Source organism: Corythoichthys intestinalis, chromosome 20 (assembly GCF_030265065.1).
Source record: "Corythoichthys intestinalis isolate RoL2023-P3 chromosome 20, ASM3026506v1, whole genome shotgun sequence".
NCBI classification, from domain to species: domain Eukaryota; kingdom Metazoa; phylum Chordata; class Actinopteri; order Syngnathiformes; family Syngnathidae; genus Corythoichthys; species Corythoichthys intestinalis.
In genome coordinates this window covers 28,833,093-28,860,720 of record NC_080414.1, presented here as the reverse complement: position 1 = coordinate 28,860,720, position 27,628 = coordinate 28,833,093, and the positions used below count along the sequence as shown (strand labels likewise).

General features: G+C 39.0%; 1 protein-coding gene across 4 annotated transcripts in view; it reads left to right on the top strand.

Annotated features, from left to right (window-relative positions):
• Positions 1-27,628, top strand: part of adarb2 (adenosine deaminase RNA specific B2 (inactive)) — a 615,589-nt gene that overhangs the window by 447,474 nt on the left and 140,487 nt on the right. For all 4 annotated transcript variants that reach the window (XM_057823819.1, XM_057823822.1, XM_057823821.1 and 1 more), the window contains 2 exons: positions 4,525-4,611; positions 11,492-12,444. In XM_057823819.1, coding sequence (XP_057679802.1) covers positions 4,525-4,611; positions 11,492-12,444 — 1,040 coding nt within the window. The remainder of the gene's footprint in view (positions 1-4,524; positions 4,612-11,491; positions 12,445-27,628) is intronic.

Here is a 27,628-nt window from a genome sequence, read left to right as displayed (position 1 = left end):
GGCCATGAAGCCACTCCGACCCTCTTTCTACACTTTGTAACACTTAAGCATTATACTACAATCTGGTATAGCAAGCAATGATCATTTACTGGTTATATATGTAAGAAAAATATGGCAATATGTATTATTTATGGTATATATGAGCATAAGCATAACTAGAAGTAAGAAGAATATGGCAGTATGTATTATTTATGGTATATATGAGCATAAGCATAACTAGAAGTAAGAAGAATATGGCAGTATGTATTATTTATGGTATATATGAGCATAAGCAAATATTCAATCAACCAACCAAGGAAACATTTAATGAATCAAACCCCGATAATTATCTTAACAAACATTGTACGCAGTTACTCACAATGTTACTCATAGCTTGAGTTCTTTTCAACGAATACTTTTTTACTTTTTTTTGGATGACTACTTTTGCTTTTACTTGAGTAATATGATTTAGAAGTAACGCTACTCCCACTAAAATTTTGGGCTACTCTACCAACCTCTGATACAGTGTATGTGGTTGCCCACACTGTGAGTCTTGCTAAAGCATATCATTAGCCAAGTTCAGTTTTGTTCACTTTTGGCATGCAAGAACTGACCATGCATTTGTTTTTCAATACTGTATTTTCTAACAGACTTTCATTTCATATTTAAAAAAAAAAAAAAAAAAAAAAAAAAACATTCCTTGCTTGTAAGCAAAAATAAGGTGTTATAAACTCCTGCTGTATTTATCACCACCTCTTCTCTCGTACCCCGTTACAATTTAAAAGTGACTATGTCAGGGGTCGGCAACCAAAAATGTTGAAAGAGCCATATTGGACCAAAAAAAAAAAAACAAATATGTCTGTAAGATGCTGCCTCGAGTTTAACTTCATTACAATATTTATGAATTAAAATAATAATTGTGTCATATTTGTCCTCCTACAGAAACCATATTAAAACAAAATACATATTTTCCGCCCCCACTTTTTTCCATCTTCAAACATTTCTGAAAAAGCTCCAGGGAGCCACTAGGGCAACGCTAAAGAGCAAACAAACAAAAATGATGTATACTGTATTTAGTCTCAATACCGGTACTAGACTAGTAGTGGAAATGTCATGGTACACATGCACTGATGAGGTATTGAAGTATTTTACTCTGCATTACAACACATGGAGTCAATACACATGCAATCTGAGTTGACATGGGATGAGTTCCCTTATTAAAGTGTGCTAATAAATTTGCTGGGAAAAAAATGCAACTGCTTTAATGAAAATAATCTGATTCCATATTTGCACAGGTTATAGAGGGGTTCTCCAGATGGAATATTGTTATTAAGGCAGCCTCGTGTGAGCTGGAATCCTGTACCTTTATGTTTGTATGTAAAAACCAGCAAAAGAGCCTGTGAGTTATCTTGAGGAATATATTTTCGCATATATTCTTTCATTACTTTAAAATGTGTATTTTCTATGTAGGTCATTTACTTCTAGTATTATTTGGTTTGTGACCAGAAAGCCCAAGTGGTTCATGACCCTCTTTAAGCTGTCTCAGCAAAATAATTTATTTCCTGTCTTTATTTCTTTTTTTATATACAGTGAGCTCCATAATTGTTGGATTTATAATAATTATGTGTTTTTTAGCTTCTTATATATTTTTTTTCTAAATAATATGGGAACTTAATGGAAAAAAAGAGAAAAATCCAACCCTCAATACAAGTGCATTTATTCAGTGGGGAAAAAATCCCACATAAAGAAATAATTATTTGACATCAAATAATGTGTGTCACAATTATTAGCACCCCTGGTGTTAATACTTTGTACAACCCCCTTTTGCCAACAAAACAGCACCTAATCCTCTCCTATAATGTTTTACAAGATGGGAAAAGATAGAAAGAGGGATCTTCAGCCATTCCTCTTTGCAAATTCTCTCTAAATCATCCAGAGACCTGGGTCCTGTCCTCTGTACTCTCCTCTTCAGCTCACCCCACAGGCTTTCAATGGGGTTGAGCTCTGGGGACTGAGATGGCCATGGGAGGAGCTTGATTTTGTGTCTGGTGAACCATTTCTGTGGAGATTTGGCCATATGTTTAGGGTCATTGTTTTGCTGAAAGACCCAGTGACGACCCATCTTCAGCTTTCGGGCAGAGGGCAACAGATTTTGATTTAAAATGTCCTGGTATTTCAAAGCATTCTTGATGCCATGCACCCTAACAAGGTTCCCAGGGCCTTTGGAAGCAAAACAGCCCCAATGCATCACTGACCCACCCCCATACTTCACAGTGGGTATGAGGTGCTGTCTACACGCCAACAAGCTGTTTGGGAGGCATGCACGGAAAAAACCTTTCCTCACTCACAATCATAAACATAAACGTCTGGAGTTCGCCAAGCGGTATTGGGGCTTCAACTGGGACTGTGTGCTTTGGTCAGATGAGACCAAGATTGAGCTTTTTGGCAACAAACACTCTAAGTGGGTCTGGCGTGCCATGAAAGACGCGCATGCTGAAAAGCACCTTATACCCATTGTGAAGTACCATATGGGGGTGGGTCAGTGATGCTGTGGGACTGTTTCGCTTCCAAAGGCCCTGGGAACATTGTTAGGGTGCACGGCATCATGAATGCTTTGAAATACCAGGACATTTAAATAATTTTTAAATTGGCCATCTCAGTCCCCAGACCTCAACCCCATTGAAAACCTGTGGGGTGAGCTGGAGAGGAGAGTACAGAGGAGAGGACCCAGGTCTCTGGATGATTTAGAGAGATTCTGCAAAGAGGAATGGATGAAGATCCCTCTTTCTGTCTTTTCCCATCTTGTGAAACATTGTAGGAGAAGATTAGGTGCTGTTTTGTTGGCAAAAGGGGGTTGTACAAAGTATTGACACCCGGGGTGCTAATAATTGTGACACACGTTATTTGATGTCAAATAATTATTTCTTTATGTGAGATTTTTTCCCCACTGAATAAATGCACTAGTATTGAAGTTTGGATTTTTCTTTTTTTTACCATTAAGGTCCCATATTATTTAGAAGACAAAAAAATTATTAGAAGCTAAAAAACACATAATTATTATAAATCCAATAATTATGGAGGGCACTGTAATTATAGAGGGGGGGGGGGTGTAAGTTTGGCCAAGGTAATGTTTGCTTTAACAACTGTTGATGAGGTCAGTGACCATAGATGGACATTCTTCAACCTCCTTTGTTCTCAACAAATATCCTCCTCTGGTAGCCTTTCTATGCATTTACCGCCTTTGTTACACCCACTGAAAGTGGGCTCACTTGTTCATTTGCATATCGACTTAAAAGTTGACATGTCCTGAAAGCGGGACCCTCCCTTGAACCCGGAAGCCACCAAAAGGTGGACCGAGAGAGGGGGGCCCAGACCGGTCTTCGTAATCTTGTTGATTAAATGTTTATGTTCTTCCGTTTAATTGCGAGAATTAAAGAATTTGTTGAGTAGAGAGTAGAGTGTGCCGGCTGTTTACTGCATCACATAAGAAATAGATTCTACAGTTTCCAGCATAACCATACTACCCAATGCACGGCCTAGTGTGAAAGGAAGCGTGATTGCTTATTACTAGTCAATAGGTTACTCTTTAATGGGAGCTTTTGTCTACTAAGATGTCCATTCATTCATCCATCGATAGAAAAGCGTCCCTGAAAGCCTCAGAAACCATTTAGGCTGACTTTAAAATGGTCTAAATGGCGGTCCTGTGAGTCATTTGGTGCCAAATTGCTGCTTGTGTTTGGCTTCTGGCCATAATTAGGTCAGAATGCAAATGGCTCTATTGTCTTGTTGGACCATACGGATCAGCACAATTGCAACCTCTGTGTTTAAAGCATATCAGTATGTGTCAGTGAGTCATTTAGCCTCTCGAGAGCTGTTGAGCTGCGATCATAGAAAGAGAGCACCAAGGTCCAATCTCATTCACAAACCATATGCTCTTATCAAACCATGTTTATTGCACTCTAAATGTTGCACCCAGCTTATACAGTGTTTAGCTATGTGATAAGGTTGCTGCCGCACGTCCGAGGGTTTAGAGGTCCAAGTCTACATCTACCTTTGGTTTACCTCTGACCCTCTTACTTGAAATCATTCCTCCTGCAAAACTTCCTTATCCTTTCCTCTCCTTGAAATTTCTTTTATTGATGATTAGCTGATGTTCCAAGCACAGAGGGAGTGTAATTAAGGAGCCAGACTGGCCTGTCAATTCGGCTCAGTATTGCATGAAGAGCACCAGACTAAGTGTTTGCTCTAATAGGGCTTCAAACTGCAAACAACACGCATACCTGGACAACAGGGGGTCCCTTGGGGGTAACTGGAGAGAGCAGCTGCCAGCAAGTTAGTGCTAATTTGAAGAGAAGTTTATCAACAGAGGTGAAGGGTCTCTGTTGGTTAAAGAAAATGACCTCAGGTGGATAATCACAGAAATGTTGTCTATGTTTCTGTGTTTGGTCCAGCGCTTATCAAGGTTTTTAATCGATTATACTATCAAAACCTTTCCAGCACTGGCTGGCTCATGTTGACCGTGCATGTCCTTTGTCTCCCCTCCAGAGAAAGTCAGTATGCTGTCAGCATTGATCACTCCTTTCAAGTACATCAGCCCTGGGACCAGCAGCACAGAGGACGAGGACAGTTTAAGTAAGATAATGTCTCCTTTCTCCCATTCTCTAACTCTGTGGCTGTAGGATTCATTGGACTGTCTCTTTTTACAACTAATCTAAAAGTAGTCATGAAATATTACTGCATTTCAATCAGTCAATTAAGCAATTCATTAAATAGCAGTCCCCACTTAAAAAAATTTTTTTTTTTTTAAATCAAAGCAATAACATTCCCACCTTTTTGATGAGTAAAATTAATCAAAGTCCAAAAGACGGGGAGACATACGATCCTTTCGGCATCGGACATGAAACTTGACTAGTCATTTGTCTCAACCTGGGAGGAAATGCTCAAAATACAACGATTTACAACAGCATCGCAATTTCATTGTTTTCCCGCAAGGCGGATTTTGTTGTGAGAGAAATCAACATGGGTCCCAAGAAGGTTAGTGCAGGTGTTAAAAAAAAGGAAATAGGTGACACTTACCATTGAAATTAAGATGGAAATGAGAGAAAAACATGAGCGTGGTATACTGACTTGACAATACGGCTGGAATATCTCAATGATTCTCCTCCTCATCCGCCATCTCTTTCGACCTCCTTTTGCCAGCCTCTTTAAGTTAAGGTGACAATAAAAACACTTTATTTCGGATTTATTATTATTATCATTGTAAGACTGGCTAGGAAGTCGCCAGCTTCATCAGGTTTTTAATCAGGCTATCTAGTATCTGGAAGACATCAGTGTGTCAATATTAATAATTCAGAATCATCATACAAACTCATTAATCATGGAGTCCCCCAGGGCTCCATCTTAGGGCCGCTCCTCTTCATCCTGTACATTAATGACTTTGTTAATTCCTCATCTGTTTTTCATAAAGTACTATTTGCTGATGATACAAATGTATTCTTTTCCCATAAACATCCCTCTGCACTTGAGCAAATCATAAATAGTGAACTAAAGAAAATAGACATATGGTTCAAATGTAATAAACTCTCTCTAAATATCAATAATACAAATTACATTATGTTTCGCTCCTATAAAAAACAGCCCGTTAAACAAATCTGTTTAAACATAAATGGAGAAACCATTGAAAGAGTCTACTCTAAAAAATTCCTGGGGATCCATATAGATGAGTACATTAATTTTTAAAAAAACACATCGATGAGCTCACAAATAAACTGTCGAAATATGCTGCGCTGTTTTTTAAACTGCAACATTATATCCCACTATCTGCACTTCTCACCCTGTATAAATCTTTATATGTACCACATTTACAATATTGTAATATCATATGGTGCAACACATTTCCAACCTATCTAAAAAAGCTTGAAACACTACAGAAAAAAGTCGTGCCATAACATGGTCCGGGTTCAATGCTCCAACTAAATTAATATTTCATCATCACCACCTTCTGAGGCTAAAAGAACACAACTACTTTCAAAATTCTTGCATAATGTATCAGGTCATTCATAAACTAAACCATAAATTAAGTGATCTCATCCCAATCTATACATATACTACCAGAACAAAAACTTACATCACAGGGAAAAATAGAAGGCTAAAGTCTACAAGCTTTGGCATTGTGTGCAGAGGACTACAGATTTGGAATGAACTGGACGAAACACTTAAAATGTCACACTCCATTTCCATTTTTAAGAAAAAACTGAAAACTCACCTCCTTGCAATATATGCTTAATATGCTGTCTTTGAATAACATTACTAAGGTGTCACATGTTGACATTTTCCATAGCTAATTGTATGTATGTGTATGGATGTGTGTATGTGTGTGATGTTTGACTGGGCCCTACTAAAAGCTTTAAATAGCTTATTCGGAGTGTTCCTTTCATGCATCTTGTCAGATGAACTGCTTGTATATATGACCATGTTCTTATGTGTATCATGATACGATGTGTGAATCAACTGAAACTAATCATTTATTTTAGAACTTGTGCAACACAACACGGCTACTGTCTGCCGTTGCCAACGTGAAAAGAGAAAGTTAAAATTTCCCACTATTGCGCACCTTTCTCTCTCTCGTCTGTCACAAGGTGCATGCAGGAACAGCATGACAAACACAACCACCAAATTAGAACCCAATTTGTTGTTATTATGATTATTACGGTTTGTATTTATAATTAATTTGTTTTGCTATGTGTAATTGTACCTGCTGTCAGGGATAAAGGGCAGGCAGACAAGGTGGACCCAAATGCAGGGAAACATAGGTGAGGCAAAAAGGCGTAGTGGTCACTCAGAATACTTTAATAGAATTTAAAAACAAAACAAAGTACAAGCAAGCACTTGGGAGATCAACCAAAAGACTGGGAAACAAAACAACTTACTGTGTTATAGGACTTTGATAGGATAAGGCACACTGGCATAGATGAGAAATCAACAAGGACTGAACAGAAACTGGGAGCTTAAATACACAGACAAGGGGAAATGAGACAATAAGGCACGGGTGGGTGACACAAGAGGCAAAGGATTGGTCAACGCACAAGGAACAGATGCAACAGGTGAAATCAACAAGTAATCACATGGACAAGACAAACTCGGGCACAGAACCAAACTCAATTCATGACAACTTGTAGTATTTATGAAGGATTTAGTGTAGGTTTTTGGACTGTGGAACAAATTAATCCAGTTATAATGTATTCTAATTGGAAAATCCCGCTCGACATATGACCATTTCGATTTATAAACCAGGTCCGGAAAAGAATTTAATTTGTATGTAGAGGTACCACTGTACTGAGTTCCCCACCTCTCATTGCTGAATTGTGTACGCTCCAACCCACTTAATCATGTCTCCTTTTGAGTCACCTTCACTCTTCTTTCTCCTCCGTTATCAGCCCCTCCACATTGTGTCCATGGGTAAATGTAATTACCAAACGATAGCACCACTTGCTAACATAGGGGTGTAAGAATGTATTTCTTGTTGTTGTTTGTTCTTCTCCTCTTCTGTCTGCTTCCTTCCTTTCTGTCCCCCCATAATCCCTTCCCGTTCCCTGCTTTCTCCTAATTAATAAAACGTAATAAACTGCCACAATGTGAGTATATCAAACTCCCATTACATTAAAAATCGTTCAGACCATAAGGACACTCAGAGCTCAGAGCTCCCTGAGCCACACCCCCCGCTTGTCAATGAAATTAAGTAAGTTAATTAAAAAATAAAGGGAAAATCAAGATTGATATAAATAATCAAGATCTGTATCGAGTCTGTTGTGACTATATTTTTGCTCCTACGTACCGCAATTTCCGGGCTACAAGCTGCTACTTTTTCCCATGATTTTGAATTCTGTGGCGTATAGTCAAGTGTGGCTTATTTGTTGATTTATTTTGGCTAATAGTTAGCACTTTATTTGACAGAGGGATCATAAGACTGTGCATTAATGAATGCTTATGACGGATGTCATTAAGTATCATTCGGCAAATTATGTCACCAGCACACCATTTATGTCCAGGTCGGATCTTTTACATCTATTCAAAAGTGAGATAATTTGCCAGATGACACAAACTGACATCTGTCACAAGCATTCATTAATGCTCATGGCAGTGTCATGTCATAATTATGATGGTCTTATGACAGTTTTATGGCGTCACTGTCAAATAAAGTGATATCAAATACCAGAGCTAGCAATTAATGAAACAACTGGAAGAGTAACTGAAGAAATAATTATCACAAAACATGAATTTTGATTGTTATTTACATCTGTAGCGCTGCAATGCATGCTAGGAGGCATGCTAGGAAGCATGCTGGATGACAACAGTGTTGACAGCAGGTTGCAGCAGAGGTTGACTGTGTAGCAGTGATGGCCAAATAAAGCTTATTGAAGTAATGAAGCTTTGCAGCCAATGGCGTACCGCAAGCAACACGTCACTTCCGCTCATTAATATTCATGGCATTAGCTACTGTTGCTAAGCTGGGACAAAGCTAGGACAAGCCACCGTTTGTCCCTAATAGGAAATGAATGGAAATCGTGTACGAAGGAGATGTTTACAGCGCTAAACCTACCAATTCTCTCCGAAAATGATGTGCCTGGTGCCAAATTGACTGGCATAGATGTGGAAGAACATAAAAATGTTCAGTTAAAGAGATGGCTTTAGTGTCGAAGGCTGAAAAAGCCGAAAAAAACGAGCCGACCTAAGCATAGCTTTAGCTTTTTTTTTTTATCGACGCGACTGACAATGACATTCTCCGGTTTCAACAAGCTATCCTTTACCATCATCCCTGTCTTTCTTATATATCCTCTGGTTGTCCTACGTCTCTTACCGTTCTTGGGGGTAATTTAGTTAGCTTTGTGTAGCGATCGCAAATGCTACTCAGTGACAGCCAACGAACACTTTTAATTTTTTCATTGATAACACATCTTAATCCTATAATTCATTTACACTTCCCCCTTACTAAAGTTGTTTTTTTATATATATATAACAGAAACGGGAACAGTGGCAGTCAGATACCATTGTAATGTTTTTTCAGGTCATTCATTGTCAGACAGAAGCAGTACGGCACAACGTTACGCTAAAAAAATAAAGTAAAAATATAAAAATGGCTTACCTCTTTGTCCTCTGAAAGACCATGCCAACCCAACATAATGTTTATTGCATATGAAACGTGAATGGATTCGTCGAGCTGGTGTTAAAGTCCGCGCAAATTGATTCGGTTTTCACATTTTTTCCTCCCCAATTTTTGGTTTCCGGGAATGTATGAGGAAAACATCCTTCATGGTCGTAATGTCTAGAGTCGTTTCTACAAGTTCCAAAAAAGCAATGCGTGATCGGCATGTTCGTTTTTGAAAGATTACCGGCGAAAAGTAGCACTTTTTACGTTGGGTCTATGCGAGGGCGGTCTATAATGTCCCACTTCGGCTTTACTTCCGCTTTACGATGCGACGTCACGGTTTTAAAATGGCCTGCGTGCGGTACGCCATTGGTTCAAAGCTTCATGGTGGTTCATTTGGTCTTATGACCAGGGGTGAAAGTGGGCTAGAACGGTCAGGAACGCAGTTCCGGTATAAGATTCAGAGCCAGAACGCAGTTCCGGTATAAGATTCAGAGCCAGAATGCTGTTCCGGTACACGGTGCTTTGATTCCGAAAATATGACGGCAATTGTCAAAACACTATGTAAAATAATAATAATAATAAAATGCTAAGATGCCACACATATATTTCATCTCCAAGAAGAAAATAATCTACCAACATCAGATTTACATACACAAGTGTTAACAACATCAGTAATAAATTGCTTGTGTAGTGTAATATTTATTATCGCAATATTTATTATTTTTTTTATTTCACGGACGACATGTGATCAGCAGAGATAGTTAGCTCTGATTGGTTCAAATGTGCATGTTTTCTGGAACAGCAAAAAAAAAAAAGTTTGTTGAATTGATGTGACAAAAAAGGGCAATGCAACATAAAGTGGATCAAATCTTTAAGAGCAACGAAAGAGTTCAGGAGGATTATTTATTATAATTAGTTTTATTTGCTCTGATGGGGAGGTTCAGAATATTTTAGCTGTCAATGTGCACTTTGGACTAATATTTGTTCATTTATGTTAGGCTACCTATTCATTTCCTTATGATTTAAAAAAGTCAATGTTTGCACGATCTTCAAAATATTTATTATCTTTATTATTAAAAAAAAAAAAAAAAAAAGTAAATGTTTACATCACTTTACATTACTCCAATTTTAATATACATCCTATGTTCTTAAGTAGTTAAAATTGAGATTTGGCATTAAGTATGTGAGGAAATGAGAGTTAAATAAAAATTAGAAGATGGAGGTTGGGGTTATTGCTGTTTTTGTCTACTTTTATTTTGCAAATCATTGAAAAAATACCAATTTTGAATGAAAATCAGTTTTTGTATGTCTTATAGAAATAACTGTGCTAAAACAGTTTTCTATGCATTTCAGTAGTTTAAGAGGTTTGACCCGCTCCCTAAAAAAATAAATAAATACAATTTCTGGCTCTGTAGCAACCTTCACGTCGGGGAGTTCCGGCAAGAAATTCCAGCCACTTTCACCCCTATGACAGTCTGATCATGCCGCTGTCAAATAAAGTTTTACCTGTTAAAATCTGTTTGTGTAAATATCCTATACTACAGTGAGGACGGCTGCGGCTTATCTATGAACAAATGCCGTTTTCGTGTCAAATTTGATGGGTAGCAGTTTATAGTCAGGTGTGCCTTGTAGTCCGAAAATTCCGGTATGTTTAGTACTCTGGGTCTAGCTGATTTTAGATGCTTGAAATAATAGGATGAGTCGAGTTGAAAATACAAATGATATTTGTTTCAAATAATAAAACAAACCAGAAAAATAAAACACTTGCAAGTCCTGAAAAAAAATACATATATATACAAATAAGATCCTACAGAGTCATTAAATCTGTGCATTTATAAAACATGTCAATGTCCAACCATCATGTCCTGACGTTAGTTCCCTATAAGAATTTTTATGAGTGAGCTTTTAACATTTCAGTTAATTTCCCATCAGAAATGCAATGCACCATCACTTTGTAACTAGATTTGAGGAGTGTATCACAGCTGTTCAGCCTCTGCTCTTTTGGAGAATAGAAGTGTGAAATAAAGCAAGCTACAGACCGTTCTCGCATTCATTCTGACTGCGCCTACCACTGGTGGAATCCCCACCCCCGTTACAAATAGGATTTTTCTTTGCATTGGCCACGGGGACCAGTTTCTCACTTACAACAAGGATTTCCAACCAATTTACAGGCAGATTACAGAATGATTTGGCAGATAGCATCCCCATTTTATGGGATTTGTATTTTAAAACACTTTCACCAAGCCCCGTGGTATGAGATTGGCTCATTATCGTTTCATTATATATCAAGTTGTTCAATCTGCCTGGAGAGATTTCCTGGATCTATTTTGTTCAGCAGAGATTAAGTACATTCTTTCTCTTCAGGTACCAGCAGTGCGGAGGTGAAAGAAAACCGCAACATCGATAACTTGGAGGATCGCTCCTTAGCGTCTGCTGAGTGTCAATCACTCTTCTGCGCTGAATCTACAAGAAGTGGGAATTCTAATCTGAAGAGGAAACGGCCGCTTGAGGAAGACAACAACGGTCACTTGAGCCAACTCCGTCTGATCTATAAGAAACTGTCATGGTCAGACGCACCAAAGAATGCTTTGGTTCAGCTCAATGAGCTAAAACCAGGTCTTCAGTATCGTATGGTGTCACAAACTGGTCCGGTCCATGCTCCTGTTTTCTCTATTGCTGTGGAGGTTAACGGTTTAACCTTTGAAGGAACGGGACCCACAAAGAAGAAAGCTAAGATGCGGGCAGCGGAGCTGGCTCTTAAATCCTTTATTCAGTTTCCCAATGCTCCTCAGGCCCACCTAGCCATGGGAAACATCTCAAACCCGTCAGCTGACTTCACTTCTGACCAAGCTGACTTCCCTGACACTCTTTTCAAAGAATTTCAATCTTCTCCATGCTCTGATGGCCTCACCCTTTGCAACTCAGAAGCAGAAAGTCAGTTGTTATCAAGTGAGCTGCTGAGACACGGACGCTTGCTTCGCCATACCTTGGACCTGATGGTACAGGCTCAACAGAGGTTAGGGGGCATTGTTCCAGAGGCAAATTTGCCCAAGAGTCCTGTGGTGCTGCTCAATGAGCTCCGTCCGGGATTGCGCTACGCCTGTCTGTCTGAACGAGCCGAGGGCAGACGACTGCGTAGCTTTGTTATGGCTGTGCGTGTGGATGGACGGATTTTTGAGGGCTCTGGTCGCAGCAAGAAAATGGCTAAGACTCATGCTGCCCAGTGTGCTCTTGAGGCCCTCTTCAATATCAGGACAGCGCCTGAAGGGAGGACGAGTCTCAAAGCCAGCAGGAAGATCTGTCCTCATTTACCCCAGGTGAGTGCAGAATTGGTTTTAGCTATGAATAAATAAATTTCTTGGGCACACACTCAAAACTCCAAGGTTACGTAATGACCAAAACAGCAGTCGAGCAACTCAAAGCCAAACATGTTGAGAATTATTCAAACAAGACGGGATGCAAAGCGGAGTTGAATCCATATGTTCAAACCAGATTGACCTATAATTTTGCATAGACTTTGTTTTTAGATTTTCAAGCATTTTTCCCAAAAGATTAAATGAACTAATTGGGGGGGGTGGAAAGATAGATTCATGAATGTTCTGCACATCATACTGTAGAGCAGTCCTTTTGGGATAGATAGGAGCTGCAAAGAGAGATATATGCCTTTTTAGTAGATATGTGACCGAAAATCTGGTCCTGAAAACTAGCTAAAATTGCCTTTTTGGTTAAAAGACCAAAAGTTTACCACTGAATAGTGTGAAGAACCGTAGACTTCTTGTGATGACGTCATCAAAACACGGCGAGAAGCTAAATTACTGGCTCACAGCGAACATGTACGCGGTTTGGAAGTATTTTGAGGTATCAAAGAAATATATACCGTAATTTCCCGAATATAACGCGCACTTTTTTTTCCCAAAATCATTGTAAAATCATGGTGTGTATTATAAACGGGTACATGGATGGAGACAGAAATATAAATATATACCGATTTTTTTTTTATTGACACGGCCACGTTGTGTTGAAGAAACGTATGCGTTGAATACTTCACTCTGATCGGCCGAATGATTTCGTCTGTGTTAAATTCTGCTTTTTTCACTCTTCATAAAGCACAGAATTTAGTTTCTTGAACTCATTTGAGTCAACGTTTATTGCAGCTCCGCAACTCGGACCATAACAAACGTAACAACACAGAGTTCCTGTGTGTGTCCATCAACTATATCTGTCCCTCGGGAAACTCAAACCCAAATAACAATAGTTCCTATTGTTACTGTCGTGTCGACAGCGATGAGCTCTCTCGGATTTCCGACTTACGTTCTCACTTTCATTTTACCGTATCAATCCATGGAAGAAACATTTATTCATCATGATGAAACGAGCAAGTTATACAGCAGCCTTTAAATGAAAAGTCACATCTGTTTTGTTTTCTCCTAGATTCTGGTAAGTTGGAGAAGTTGTCAAATCATATTTTTACCGTAAATATTGTCAGTTTATGGTAATGTTTTGTACCAATATGCTATGCTTGTGCTGTGTTTCACCAGTCAGTAAAATGACATTTCTGTATCTGTACACGAGCTCAGTTTGCTTGTATTCTTCTATTTATTGGTGCTAAAATTAGGGTGCGCGTTATAAACGGGTACAATAATTTCCCCTAGATTTTACAAGTAAATTTGAGGTGCGCATTATACACGGGTGCGCCTTATATTTGGGAAATTACGGTAAATTGTTAAATTTATTATTTTTTTTTTTTAATTTCTTCACCGCTGCTACACACACGTTCTGAAGTTGTTTTCCGTTGATGTCCCACATCACATAGAGTACAGTGCATTTGAGCCATTCCATGAGTAGTTTGGAGTTTAATCAAGCAAACAGTATACAAATAAAGTAGTATATAATGCATACATGTGCATTTGCTGTGGTTTAGTATAATACTGTATTGGCCCGAATATAAGACGGTGTGTTTTGCATTGAAATAAGACTGAAAAAGTGGGGGTCATCTAATATTCGTGGTCTAGACATTATCCCCATTCACGACGCTAGATGGCGCCAGATATCATTGAAGCGATATTCTGTCATGACAGATTTTAGCTACTCTCAAATTTAACCAGTTTGCATTATTTTATTGCAATGTTTTTCCTTATAGAGATTTGTTTAAAGACTACAGTTACAGATAGACTTCACTTTGATGGTTAATGCACTTATTGCAATTTTGTTGTTTTATCAAAATAGATTGGTTTATTTACATTTCAAAAACCAGAAACCATTCATTTACGAATGTGATTGCACTTTAGTTCACATATTTATATGTTCAGATATTAAGCTTTGAATGAGGCAAAATAACATGCTTTTTCTCTCAAATATGTTGTTATAATCATTTGTTTCAGATGTACTGTAATTATTTTCTGTATAAAAATTAATTTGGTGTTCAAAAATCTTTTTTCAAACTTTATTCATGAAAAAGAGGGGGTCGTCTTATAATCAGGGCCATCTTATATTCGGGCCAATATAGTGCTTTTATACCGCGACCACTTCCTCTTTTTGTCACATTTTTTTCTGCAACTTCCACACCCCCTGTGCCAGTCGTCGTTTAATCCAGCCTGGAGTGACTTCGTTCAACTTTGTCGCCGCAAGAACTCACCTGGCTCTCTATCGATTCCAAGAGTAGGAGAAATTGTAATAGCCTTGTCAAGGGCTTTACTAGTTTCGGCGAGAACGGATAGTTTTCTGTAGTTGTTGTGAACTACAGTTCCACACAAACGAACATCAAGATCTCATTTAGCTTGGCAATTGGAGATGTGATACCCATTTTTCGAATGTCCCAAACTTCCAAACGAAGCATAAAGTATTTATCAAGGTTTCATTGACCGTGACGTGTTTTCAGAGGTGGGTAGTAACGAGTTACATTTACTCTGTTACATTTACTTGAGTAACTTTTGAGAAAAATGTACTTTACGGAGTAGTTTTACCACGTACTTTTATTTTATAATACTTTTACTCCACTACTTTGGGCTACACTAGCCGTTACATTTTTCCTCATTATTCTACATACAGTATTAGATTTTACCTTTTTTTTTTGCCTGAGACGCCAACAGTCGCTCAACCAGTTTCACCAATAAGATATCGGAACAATAATCACATGACTCCATTAAACCAATCAGACTCAAGCTTGCCGTTCTATGAACACACCGGCCTGCTCAATCATGTGGCGTCTTTAAAGCACCGTAAAATTAAGTATTCGACATAGATCACCGCCGTCAACATGACTCGAAAGCACGGATATTAATCTCTTTCCCAGTTTTTATTTGGTATCGATTGACCACGGAAAATCGAAGATATGATCCTTTTAGTTTCATGATAGGAAATATGTTTTCCCTCCACTAGAGGGCACTCATGCTCTTTGGACGAATAATGCTCAATTTCTGTAGATTTTTTTCTCTCGCTGGAATTCAATGGGTTTTTTTTTTTTGTTTGTTTGGTTTTTTTTGTATTTCTTTGGCTTTATGTGGTAATGTAATACAGTGGGGCAAATAAGTATTTAGTCAACCACTAATTGTCCAAGTTCTCCCACTTGAAAATATTAGAGAGGCCTGTAATTGTCAACATGGGTAAACCTCAACCATGAGAGACAGAATGTGGAAAAATAAAAAACAGAAAATCACATTGTTTGATTTTTAAGAATTTCTTTGCAAATCATGGTGAAAAATAAGTATTTGGTCCATACCAAAAGTTAATCTCAGTTCTTATAGCAATAATGGAGGCCAAACGTTTTCTGTAGCTCTTCACAAGCTTTTCACACACTGTTGCTGGTATTTTGGCCCATTCATCCATGCAGATCTCCTCTAGAGCAGTGATGTTTTGCGGCTGTCGTTGGGCAACACGGATTTTCAACTCCCTCCACAGATTTCCTATGGGGTTGAGATCTGGAGACTGGCCAGGCCACTCCAGGACCTTGAAATGCTTCTTACGAAGACACTCCTTTGTTGCCCTGGCTGTGTGTTTGGGATCATTGTCATGCTGAAATACCCAGCCACGTCTCATCTTCAATGCCCTTGCTGATGGAAGGAGATTTTCACTCAAAATCTCTCCATACATGGCCCCATTCATTCTTTCCTTTACACAGAGCAGTCGTCCTGGTCCATTTGCAGAAAACAAGCCCCAACGCATGATGTTTCCACTCCCATGCTTCCAAAAAGTTCTATTTTGGTTTCATCTGACCATAACACATTCTCCCAGTCCTCTTCTGGATCATCCAAATGCTCTCTAGCGAACCGCAGACGGGCCTGGGTGTGTACTGGCTTCAGCGGGGGGACACATCTGGCAGTGCAGGATTTGAGTCCCTGGCGGCACATTGTGTTACTTTGTTACTGTGGTCCCAGCTCTCTGTAGGTCACTCACTAGGTCCCCCCGTGTGGTTCCGGGATTTTTGCTCACCGTTCTTGTTATCATTTTGACGCCACGGGGTGAGATCTTGCATGGAGCCCCAGATCGAGGGAGATTATCAGTGGTCTTGTATGTCTTACATTTTCTAATAATGGCTCCCACGGTTGATTTCTTTACAACAAGCATTTTACCTATTGCAGATTCAGTCTTCCCAGCCTGGTGCAGGTCTACAATTTTGTCTCTGGTGTCCTTCGACAGCTCTTTGGTCTTGGCCATAGTGGAGTTTGGCGTGTGACTGACTGAGATTGTGGACAGGTGTTTTTTATACCGATAATGAGTTAAAACAGGTGCCATTAATACAGGTAACGAGTGGAGCCTCGTAAGACCTCATTAGACCTCGTTAGAAGAAGTTAGACCTCTTTGACAGCCAGAAATCTTGCTTGCTCGTAAGGGACCAAATACTTATTTTCCACTGTAATTTGGAAATAATTTTTTTTTTAAATCAAACTGTGATTTTCTGTTTTTTTCCCACATTGTCTCTCATGGTTGAGGTTTACCCATGTTGACAATTACAGGCCTCTCTAATCTTTTCAAGTAGGATAACTTGCACAATTGGTGGTTGACTAAATACTTATTTGCCCCACATTATATGCAAACATATAATGTATAACAATTTTACAGACAAAATATACTATCTGCTGTTGTTGTTACTCCAAATGTGTGTTTTTCTCATATATTCCCATTGGTAAAACCATTTGGTTAGACCGATTCTTTAGAATGTTGTTCATGCACAAATCATCCTCCCACTGTTTGCAAAAGAAGAAAAGGTGTCATACGATACAGATCGCAAATTTTCATTCTAATCGACTTATCCTATTTGCTGGTTTTTTTTTTTTTTAGAAATTCACGCATTAGGAAATCATAATACATTAAAGGAAATCAACAATTTTGCAAACTGCGTTGTTGCCACACAGAGAGGATAAAGTGAATCTTTTGCTCGAAGCTGACAGAAAAGCATAGAGAAATTAGTAAACAAACACTGAGCCCATATCATGCTCATTTACCTAAATACCCAAATTGCAATCAGAGCCAGGAAACTAGTTTATAGAACTTGAGGAAATTGGAAGTCAGTTGTGAGATTGTCTGGCACCTGTTGATGCTGTTTCAAACTTAATTTCAACTGCAGAAATCCATCTCAGAAAAACAATCCCAATTAAATTGTGAGACTGCTTTATTGTGCTGTTTTGGCACTTTAAAGATTAAACTTTTTTTTTTTTTTTTTGTATTATTTTGTTATCTCTAATCCATGTTCAGGATTCAGTTTAATTGTTTAGTTAGTGTTGTAACAAAACTGTAACCTGAAAAGACTGAATTAAACAGCACAGTTCATTTCTTGTATATATATCCATAGCCTTCCAACTGAAAGTCTTTTCTGGAGGGCTTTTATTGACACAATTGTGTCAGGCACATGTTGGGTAGTATTAACATCCTTTTCCATCCTTGAAGAAATAAACTGGCAAGTGTCCTTCCCCAGAGCATGACATCAACCTAGCAAACCTGCACGTTTGCCTGGGAGAAACTTTTTCCTTTTTCCCCTCTGCCACGGTGTCTAAAGCGATTTTAAGAGGATTTGGCGCACCAGTTTAGTTCCAGAGAACACTCTTTTGTGGATATTTCTTGAAAGTCAGAAGCACAGTCTGCCAGACTCACTAGTGATTCATTTCAAATGCTAAAGGAGGAAAGTTGAACAATTTGAGTGCATGCATATAGGGAATATAATGTGTTCAAGAGTGCTTGCAATCAAGAAAAAATACTCTTGCTTTATTTTTGTGAAGCAGTTCTTGTGCAAAACACTGATTGCATGGGCAAGCCGTCACTTATGGGCGTTGCCAGACGTATTTCACTGGAGCACGTGCAGTGCCCCATTATAAATTTCACCGGTTAAAATATAATAATACTTTAGAGTTTTAAATCTACATAACATAATATACACAATGCACCTATCTAATATGGTCATATCACTCTATTTGCTTCATATAGACAATCTGCACATGGCTCCTTAATATGGTAATTTATGCACGTAACTTGTGCTGTGATAGGCATATGAGGTAATACTTCCGCAAAGCACCTTGGTGAGATATTCTGTGTCAGGTGTGTCGGTAGATCTGAATTCCCAAGTTGGAAAATCGCTCTGATGTGTTGTATGGTAGTAATGTGAGATAAAAACATGGTCACTAACTAGCAAAGAAGAGTAACCTATTTTAATGCTCCATTAATACATCACAAGTTGAGTGACTGTATGGAGCTTTTTATAGACACTATGTAATAGAGAGTCATTTTTCGATCACTCCAACAACATGTGAATGCAGCATCAATATTACGGTGCGTGTGCCAATCATAAAGTTACGTCCTCCCTCCTGCTTTAGAGGTTAGTGGCAGATTAACTGCCCATCCTTGTTGTCCATTTTCACGTCTGTGTTGATGTTTGTTTTGTTGCCTATTCTCATGAATTGTGAATTTAAATGATTCAACTTTACTCTTTACGTATCAGGCAGTTAACTACCATTAACTATCTGGTCGCAAATTAAAGAATCAGATTAGCTACCCTCTTTTAGCTAACTGTCTATGAATACAATGACATTTAAATGTGATTTGAGTGAGAGTCTCTCACTCTGTGGTATTTGAACTGTATTATTACGGATGCTATTTATTGCTATTTGTTTGTATGAATAAAATGAATAGAATCAATCTGTGTACACTATGGATTGCTTATTTTTGCGATGCAACCTGTAAGGATGGGAATGGAAAACCGGTTCCTCTAGAGAACCAGTTCCTTGTGTTTCAATTCCATGGAATCATTTGGCAGTTTGTCTAACGATTCCCCTATAGATTCCAACCAGTACGATTTACGTCACGTAACTTTCGTATGTTACACACATACAATTCAGCAAGACTACTACATTATTACTCAAAGAGGGACCACAAACCAAGTATAATCTGAATAGTCGTCGCGGAGCGATTTTGCATTGATTTTCACAGGCCACGTCATTATTCATGAAACTACTTAAAGAAATTGTGATTTTTCTAAAAAAAGTATTAATGAGTCCATCATATTCCTTGTCAAATACTCTATAAGAAAAATTTAACATATATGCATCTAAAATAATCCTCAAAGATTTTATTTGCAATTTTAAGACTCCTGTTAGAAAGGTTCCTTGGGTATGCGTTCGTTCCCGTAGCAACCAGTCAGTTGCTTCCTGTTATTGTCCTACGTCACACGCGCCACGTATTCTGGGACCGAGAATAGGCGTAAGGTGCACATTTCGAGCAGAATGTGGCCACCTTTTAATCTGTGTGTGTCCATGAATGAATGTAAGTATTTCCTCTTCATGTTATAAAGTTCTTATGATAAGTTAAAGCCATTATCAGCGCAACCGTTTCGTGTTTTTACTATTACGTCGGCTGGTTGCTCCCACTCGTTCTTGCTGCGTTGAGGGAGACCGTTGTTTACATTATATTCGCGTTGCATTACATTTCTGTTAAGAGGGAATGTGTTAGTTTAGCATCTTAAGATGATGTTGTACATCCATATGAGAGTAAAGTGCTTACTTTTCGCCACTTTTATAGCCAAGATGACCGCACGTGCACGCAGCGTGCTTCCAGGCTGTGCGCGTGCATTCGCGCCCCCATACCTCCACCTTTGTGTTCATTATACTGTGCGAGTCATGTATGTGTGTTCTTTACTGCTTTACAGTCAATTTGCATTGTTTATTGCATCACCACTAATATGGTGTAATTTTCTTTCCTTTCAGAACCACACATACAGTATACCCACACATTCCAGTCTTCTTCCACACACAGACAACTACATCAACATCTTTCCACACATGCTCTTATCTGCTCATTGAGTGATTCTCATATCAAGTACCATTGCCTGTAAATAGTTGTGCCTGTTGCCAAATTGGATTAAAAGTGCCAAAGACCAACTTCATTCTCCGCTCCTTGTGTTCTAACTGACAACCCGAGGCGAATGAACCATAAAACATATTGAACCCAGAACCTCATACAGTCCATTAGTCCCAATTAGAATCGATAAGGGAATCGATAAAGAATCGAATCGTTAAGCAATATCGATAATGGAATCGGAATCGTAAAAATCGTATCAATTCCCATCCCTAGTAACCCCTTAAAATTTTGTGTGTGTGCTCATCATAATTTTCAGTTTGTTATACCAGCATTTTATTTGTGACTGCAGTACCTGTAATCTGTAACAAGATGTATTATTTTTTATTTCTGTGTGACTCACACAGCATTACTAATGCAAATGGATATTGTAAAAGTATTTGCTCGCAGCGAGGATAAATGATCAAGGAGGAATGAGTGAGGTAAGTTAGGTAACCCACCTAGGCAACATAAGCCACTCTTAGGTCACAATCTACCAGTTAATAAACACTGATTAATTGCATAACACATACAGTGATATATCCACATTTCTGTCCAGACAAAGTAGAGCAGCAGTGTATGAAGAGGTGAAAGAGATGGAAGTTGATGAGCATGAGGTGATTGGACTATCAACAAGGGGTGTCCTAATTTTGATTGTGAATACCGACGGCTGAATAACAAACAAACAAAAAAAGGCACTTTTTTTTTTACAGAATCTTGTGTTTTGTTTCGATTATATATAGTTTAAAGCACTATTTCTGTCTTTTTATGATAGATAAGTGCTAAAAAAATAAAATGTTTTTACTCGCTCACCAGTTCCCCGCTGTGCCCCAGTATTATATTAGGTCTAGTGACACCCCTGCCCTGACTGCCCCGCCGATGAGATATGTATCTACAGTACTTTATTTACGGTTTTGGTAACTAAATATGTTTACGGTAATGTTGTTAATGTTACTTATTTGAAATCTGAACTTGGCAGTTATCGTAACCAGGAATGAATAAAAAAAATGTCGACCTAAAAACAAAATATTTGACTAATAATAATATGTCGTAATAAGATTTTTTCACCCCCCCCCCACACACATATTAATTAAAGGGTATTCATCAGTGGGATTACTTACTTTAAAAAAAAAAAAAAAAAGATTGGTTGGATTGTTCTTTGATCAACAATGACGATCACGAAAATATTTCGTCGCCGATGATTTTTCCACATGACGATGATGTGACGATGACAAGCCGAAAACGTGGCTTGGGAGTCTGGAACACAACGAGACGAATGTCAGTTTTCGTCTGACGAGACGATAACGAGATGAAAATGCAACATGAGCCCCTTTCGCATACTCCGAAACACCGGGAATATCGCGGTACTTAACCGTGCAGCAGTTGTGTGTGAAAACAATTTCCCGTGTCGACTGACACGGAGTTTACGCAGACATTTCTCGTGTCACATCCTAATATCATGTCCGGGACTTTCCCGGGAAGCAGTGTGCGTGAAAACAGATATTAAATTCCCAGGTCACAGCACGATGGCTGATGCCTTAAATAAGTATAATAAAATATAATAAATATTTCCAAGCTGGAAATAGCTAAATTAAACTGAAAACATAATGAAATTAAAGTGTCAATTATTACTTCGGGTCGAGCCGGCATAGCATTTCTGTTAGCTATAGCATCAACTTTAGCGTGGCGAGCATCGTCGTAAACGCTCGAACAACTTTTTTTTTTACACACAGTTTGTGGCTTCTGGGGTGGGTTTAATTGAAAGCTTAGTGTGGATGATCATCACGAAGTTGGCGTTGTCCTTGTCTGTTCATTTGAAATAGTTGGAAACCTTATTTATTTTTGGACAAAAACTTTTGAATTTTACAGACGAAAACATTTTGAGTAACTGTTGACTAAAACGAGACCAAATTTATATGAGATTTCGTTGACTGAAACTAGACGAAGACGGACACATTTTGAAATGACTAGATCAGTACTTCTCAAATAGTGGGGCACGCCCCCCCCAGGGGGGCGCAGAGCAATGCTGGGGGTGGCACATGTGACCTGGGGGAACATAGTTTTTTGCCAAGAAAAAAGTGTAATTGCACATCCACTCAGTGGGTGGCAGTGGCGCGCTCATTTTCAGAGTGTGTGCAGTATATTTTGAACCAAACAAGAGAACACTGCAAAAGAGATATGAAGAGCAGTGCGCCATTTTCTGGCCGGGCTCACGCAGCGACCCATTGTCTTTGGTTCACACGTATCCGCACGAGAAGTAACATTTTCGGCTTGGGAGCATCACGATGACCACCCTCACCTCCGGTTACATAACGGCGTTATTTTTTCAGTAACGGGGTAATCTAACTAATTATTTTTTCCGCCGTTACAACGCCGCTACCATTACTGACGGTCAAAAGCGGTGCGTTATTTACTTTGAATAAATTGAAGAAACTACCTGCCGTAGCGAGTCTACTCTGCTGTTTATTTGTCAGCGACTTGGGGTGCATTCAGGTTCATGGCAATGAAAATAGCAAACACACATAGCCTACCTTTGCAAGAACGATGGAGTTGCCGTTTGATACGGTCATAATGTGCAGGTCCTGCACCTATCCGCAGCAAAACTGTTCGTAGCTTTGTAGCGATTTGTAGTTTCAGAATCGCTGATGAGTTTAGTAACACACACAAAACAATAAATACAGCAGAATGTCCATTTCGCGTAATTGTGGAAGCCCGTCGACATCTTAACTCCATTTGTCTTCGGCTTGCTCGTAAAGGTCAACATTGTTCACATCCTTAAGTTTGATCTGTTGTTCGCCTTAGTAACAAGTTTGTCTCTTTATCGAACTGGCAAGTTAAAGTTTAATGTCCCGCGAGCCAGACCTGCTTCCAATATGGCTGCGTTTTTGTCAAATCTAACGTGATCCCCCATTCTGTGACGTAAACGCTCTAGCCTAATAGCGCATGTACTTCAGAGCCGGTGTTTTCACACACAAACCGGAACAGCGCGTGCAGCAAACACACACACGCAAAACAGATGCAGAGGGATATGATGGCAGAGCAGTCAGAGGAAAATTTGTCCTTTACGAGGTGGAGATACAGTGGGGAGAACAAGTATTTGATACACTGCTGATTTTGCTGGTTTTCCCACTTGCAAAGCATGTAGAGGTCTGTAATTTGTATCATAAGTTCTCTTCAACTGTGAGGGACGGAATGTAATACAAAAAAACAGAAAATCACGTTGTATGATTTTTAAATAATAAATTTGCATTTACAGTAATTGCATAAAATAAGTATTTGATACATCACAAAAATCTAACTTAATATTTGGTACAGAAACCTTTGTTTGCTATTACAGATACCACATGTTTCCTGTAGTCCTTGACAAGGTTTGCACACACTGCAGCAGGGATTTTGGCCCACTCCTCACTGCAAATCTTCTCCTGAGCCTTCAGGTTTCGGGGCTGCTGCCGGGCAACACGGACTTTCAGCTCCCTCCATAGATTTTCTATCGGGTTCAGATCTGGTGACTGGCTAGGCCACTCCAGGACCTTAAGATGCTTCTTACGGAGCCACTCTTTAGTTGCCTTGGCTGTGTGCTTTGGGTCGTTGTCATGCCGGAAGACCCAGCCACGATCCATCTTCAGGGCTCTCACTGAAGGAAGGAGGTTGTCAGCCAAGATCTGGCGATACATAGCCCTATCCATCCTCCCCTCAATACGGTGCAGTCGTCCTGTACCCTTGGCAGAGAAGCAGCCCCCAAAAAATGATGTTTCCTTCTCCATGTTTCACGGTTGGGATGGTGTTCTTGGGGTTGTACTCATCCTTCTTTTTCCTCCAAACACGACGAGCCGAGTTTAGACCAAAAAGTTCAATTTTGGTCTCATCCGACCATATGACCTTCTCCCATTGCTCCTCTGGATCATCCAGATGGTTAGTGGCAAACTTCAGACGTGTCTGGACTTGCACTGGCTTCAGCAGCGGGACCTTGCGTGCGCTGTAGGATTTTAATCCATGAAGGCGTAATGTGTTTCCGATTGTTTTCTTTGAGACTGTGGTTCCAGCTCTCTTCAGGTCATTGACCAGGTCCTGCCGTGTAGTTCTGGGCTGATCCCTCACCTTCCTCATGATCAATGATGCCCCACGAGGTGAGATCTTGCATGGAGCCCCAAAACGAGGCAGATTGACCGTCAACTTGAACTTCTTCCATTTTCTAATAATCGCTCCAACAGTTGTCACCTTCTCATCAAGCTGCTTGCTAATTTTACTGTAGCCCATCCCAGCCTTGTGCAGGTCTATTATTCTATCCCTGATGTCCTTACACAGCTCTTTGGTCTTGGCCATTGTGGAGAGGTTGGAGTTTGTTTGTTTGAGCATGTGAACAGGTGTCTTTTATACAGGTAACAAGTTCAAACAGGTGCAGTTACTTCCGGTAATGAGTGGAGAACAGGAGGGGTTCTTAAAAAAGAACTGAGAGCCTAAATATTTACTACATCATACAACGTGATTTTCTGGATTCGTGTATTAGATTCCGTCCCTCACAGTTGAAGAGAACTTATGATACAAATTACAGACCTCTACATGGCTTGCAAGTGGGAAAACCAGCAAAATCGGCAGTGTATCAAATACTTGTTCTCCCCACTGCATAAACACTATCTCAAGTTGGTCGAAATTAAAGGAAAAAACGTGCATGTAAAGTGTAACTTATGTCCCAGGGCAAAGCTTTTGTCGACATGTGGTAAGCAATTCAAATCTGTTTATTTTTGTTGCACTTCAAGTGTAGGATAAATCTGTTGCTGGTGAGGTGCAATAAATATTACGAGGGTCTATAACACAACTACCTGTCTGTTGTTCTCTGTTCAACTGACTTGAATACCGCTCAGAAAATTTCAAATTCTTTGACATACAACAACTTCTTTTTAAAGTAACGGAAATAGTTACTTTCCCTGGTAACTAGTTACTTTTACTATAGAGTAATTCAGTTACTAACTCAGTTACTTTTTGGAGGAAGTAGTGAGTAACTGTAACTAATTACTTTTTTAAAGTAACGTGCCCAACACTGTTGATAAGCCACTTGATTGTTTTCAGCGACAACGTGCTGAATATTGCCAACAATCGTCCCGCTTTGTCAGTGTTATATCAGTAAACCAGCGTGTACTATTTAGCATGCATACTGCCTGCAGCAAAAATAAAAACTGGCCTTCTGTCCAATGACAATGTCGTTTTTGTTCTATTCATTTTTGTTTTTTCGGTCAAGTTGTTTGGCATATTGTCCCCATGATTTAATGTTGCTCATCAATTTGAATTCATTACTATTTATTAGAGATGTCCCGATCGATCGGCATCGATCGGGTCCGATCACATCATTTTCAAAGTATCGGAATGGGCAAAAAAATATCGGCCATGCCTTTTTTTTAATATATATATATATATATGTTTTAATCGTTTTCTAATTGTATTTAACGTTACAGACATAATATGTTACACTCATCCAGAGTCTTTAGTTTAGGCTTAAGGTAGGGTTTCAAATTTATCAAATTTATCCCGTTGCTGCACGACCCACTCGCGCATTGTCACGCTCAATCTGTAATGGCGCCGTTTTGCCTTTATGGAGAGATAAAAGGCAGCGTAAAATGAGTAGAGTGAATTTTGGCAGCCTTTGGAGCCTTTTTTTAATTGGCTAAAGCCTTACAATCACTCCCCCTACAATTAGAAATATCATGGGATGCAATGTAGGGAAGCAAGATAGCAATTGACCTTTTTCTTAAGATCTTATGTTATTTCCCAACGCAGAGAAGATATATCAATTGATAGCACTACGCACAGTCATGGTTCCACTTCCCATCATGCATTTGGGCAGTAGTAGGCTACAGTATCATTTACTGAAAGCTCAACAAATACACTAGATGGCAATATTTAGTCACAATATACAAAGTCACAAGTTTTTCTATCCATGGATCCCTCTCACAGAAAGAATGTTAATAATGTAAATGCCATCTTGAGGATTTATTGTCATAATAAACAAATACAGTACTTATGTACTGTATGTTGAATGTATATATTCGTCCGAGTTTTATTCATTTTTTTCTCAATGCATTGCCAAAATGTATATGATCAGGAAAAATTATCGGGAATAATTGGAATTGAATCGGGGGCAAAAAAAAGCAATCGATCAGGAAATATCGGGATCGGCAGATACTCAAACTAAAACGATCGGGATCGGATCGGAACAACCCTATTATTTATCAATAAATTTTATTTTTCAGTATCAAATGGTTAAAAGTGTTCCTTGAGTGTATTTTTACGGTTTGGATGTGACTTTTTTTTTTTTTTTCAGGCAAATTGATGCGCTTTTGTTACAAACAAATGCTACTATGTTACTTTTTTTAATAGAAAAAAAATGACACGATGTTAGGCAAAGGTGTAGTTATAATTTTATAGAAAAATGATTCTATTTCCATTGGCGGCAGAGAGTTGGGGGCACACGCAACATTTATATCTTCCTGAGGGGGCGTAACAGAAAATAATTGAGAAGCGCTGGACTAGATTCATAAATATTTTCGTCCAAAAGACTAAGATGAAAATTAAAAGGGCTGCCAAAAAACAACACTTGTACAGTACATATATTCTGTCCATGTACCTGTCAAATGCTTGCGTTGGGCATTTTCAAAGACTGACAAACAATACTACCAGGCCACTGCGTAAGCAACCCACATTTTGATATAATGAGACCAAGACACAACAGGACAGTTGATCAAGACTAGATTAATAGTCGGCAATAATTTTGCATACCGGTGTTAGAGTTTGACTGAGTATCATCAGAAGTTTGCAAAAGAAACAGGCGTCATAGAATAATGTCCTTGAAGATAGCAATTGGTGAAACACGTGTGAGGTTGCCATTCATGGTTAGGGTTAGAAGTCAAAGCAGAAGATGGGCAAATTAATTTCACCTATAAATGCTTTAGAGCATTTTAGGTTCAGACAAAAGCAAAATATTCCAAACCTTTTATGAGTATGAGTAATGTAATTGTAAAGGCATTCATTGCCCAATTACTCTGTGTTTGGCCATGTACTGCTTTGTTAAACTTGCTTGGATACATCTGCAGCAGAGCAGCACAGGAAAGGATTATATCCTTCACCAGGCATTAACCTCCACCAACCTCTTTCCAAATCAAGGTCCAATTTGCCTTTAAAATACCTAGT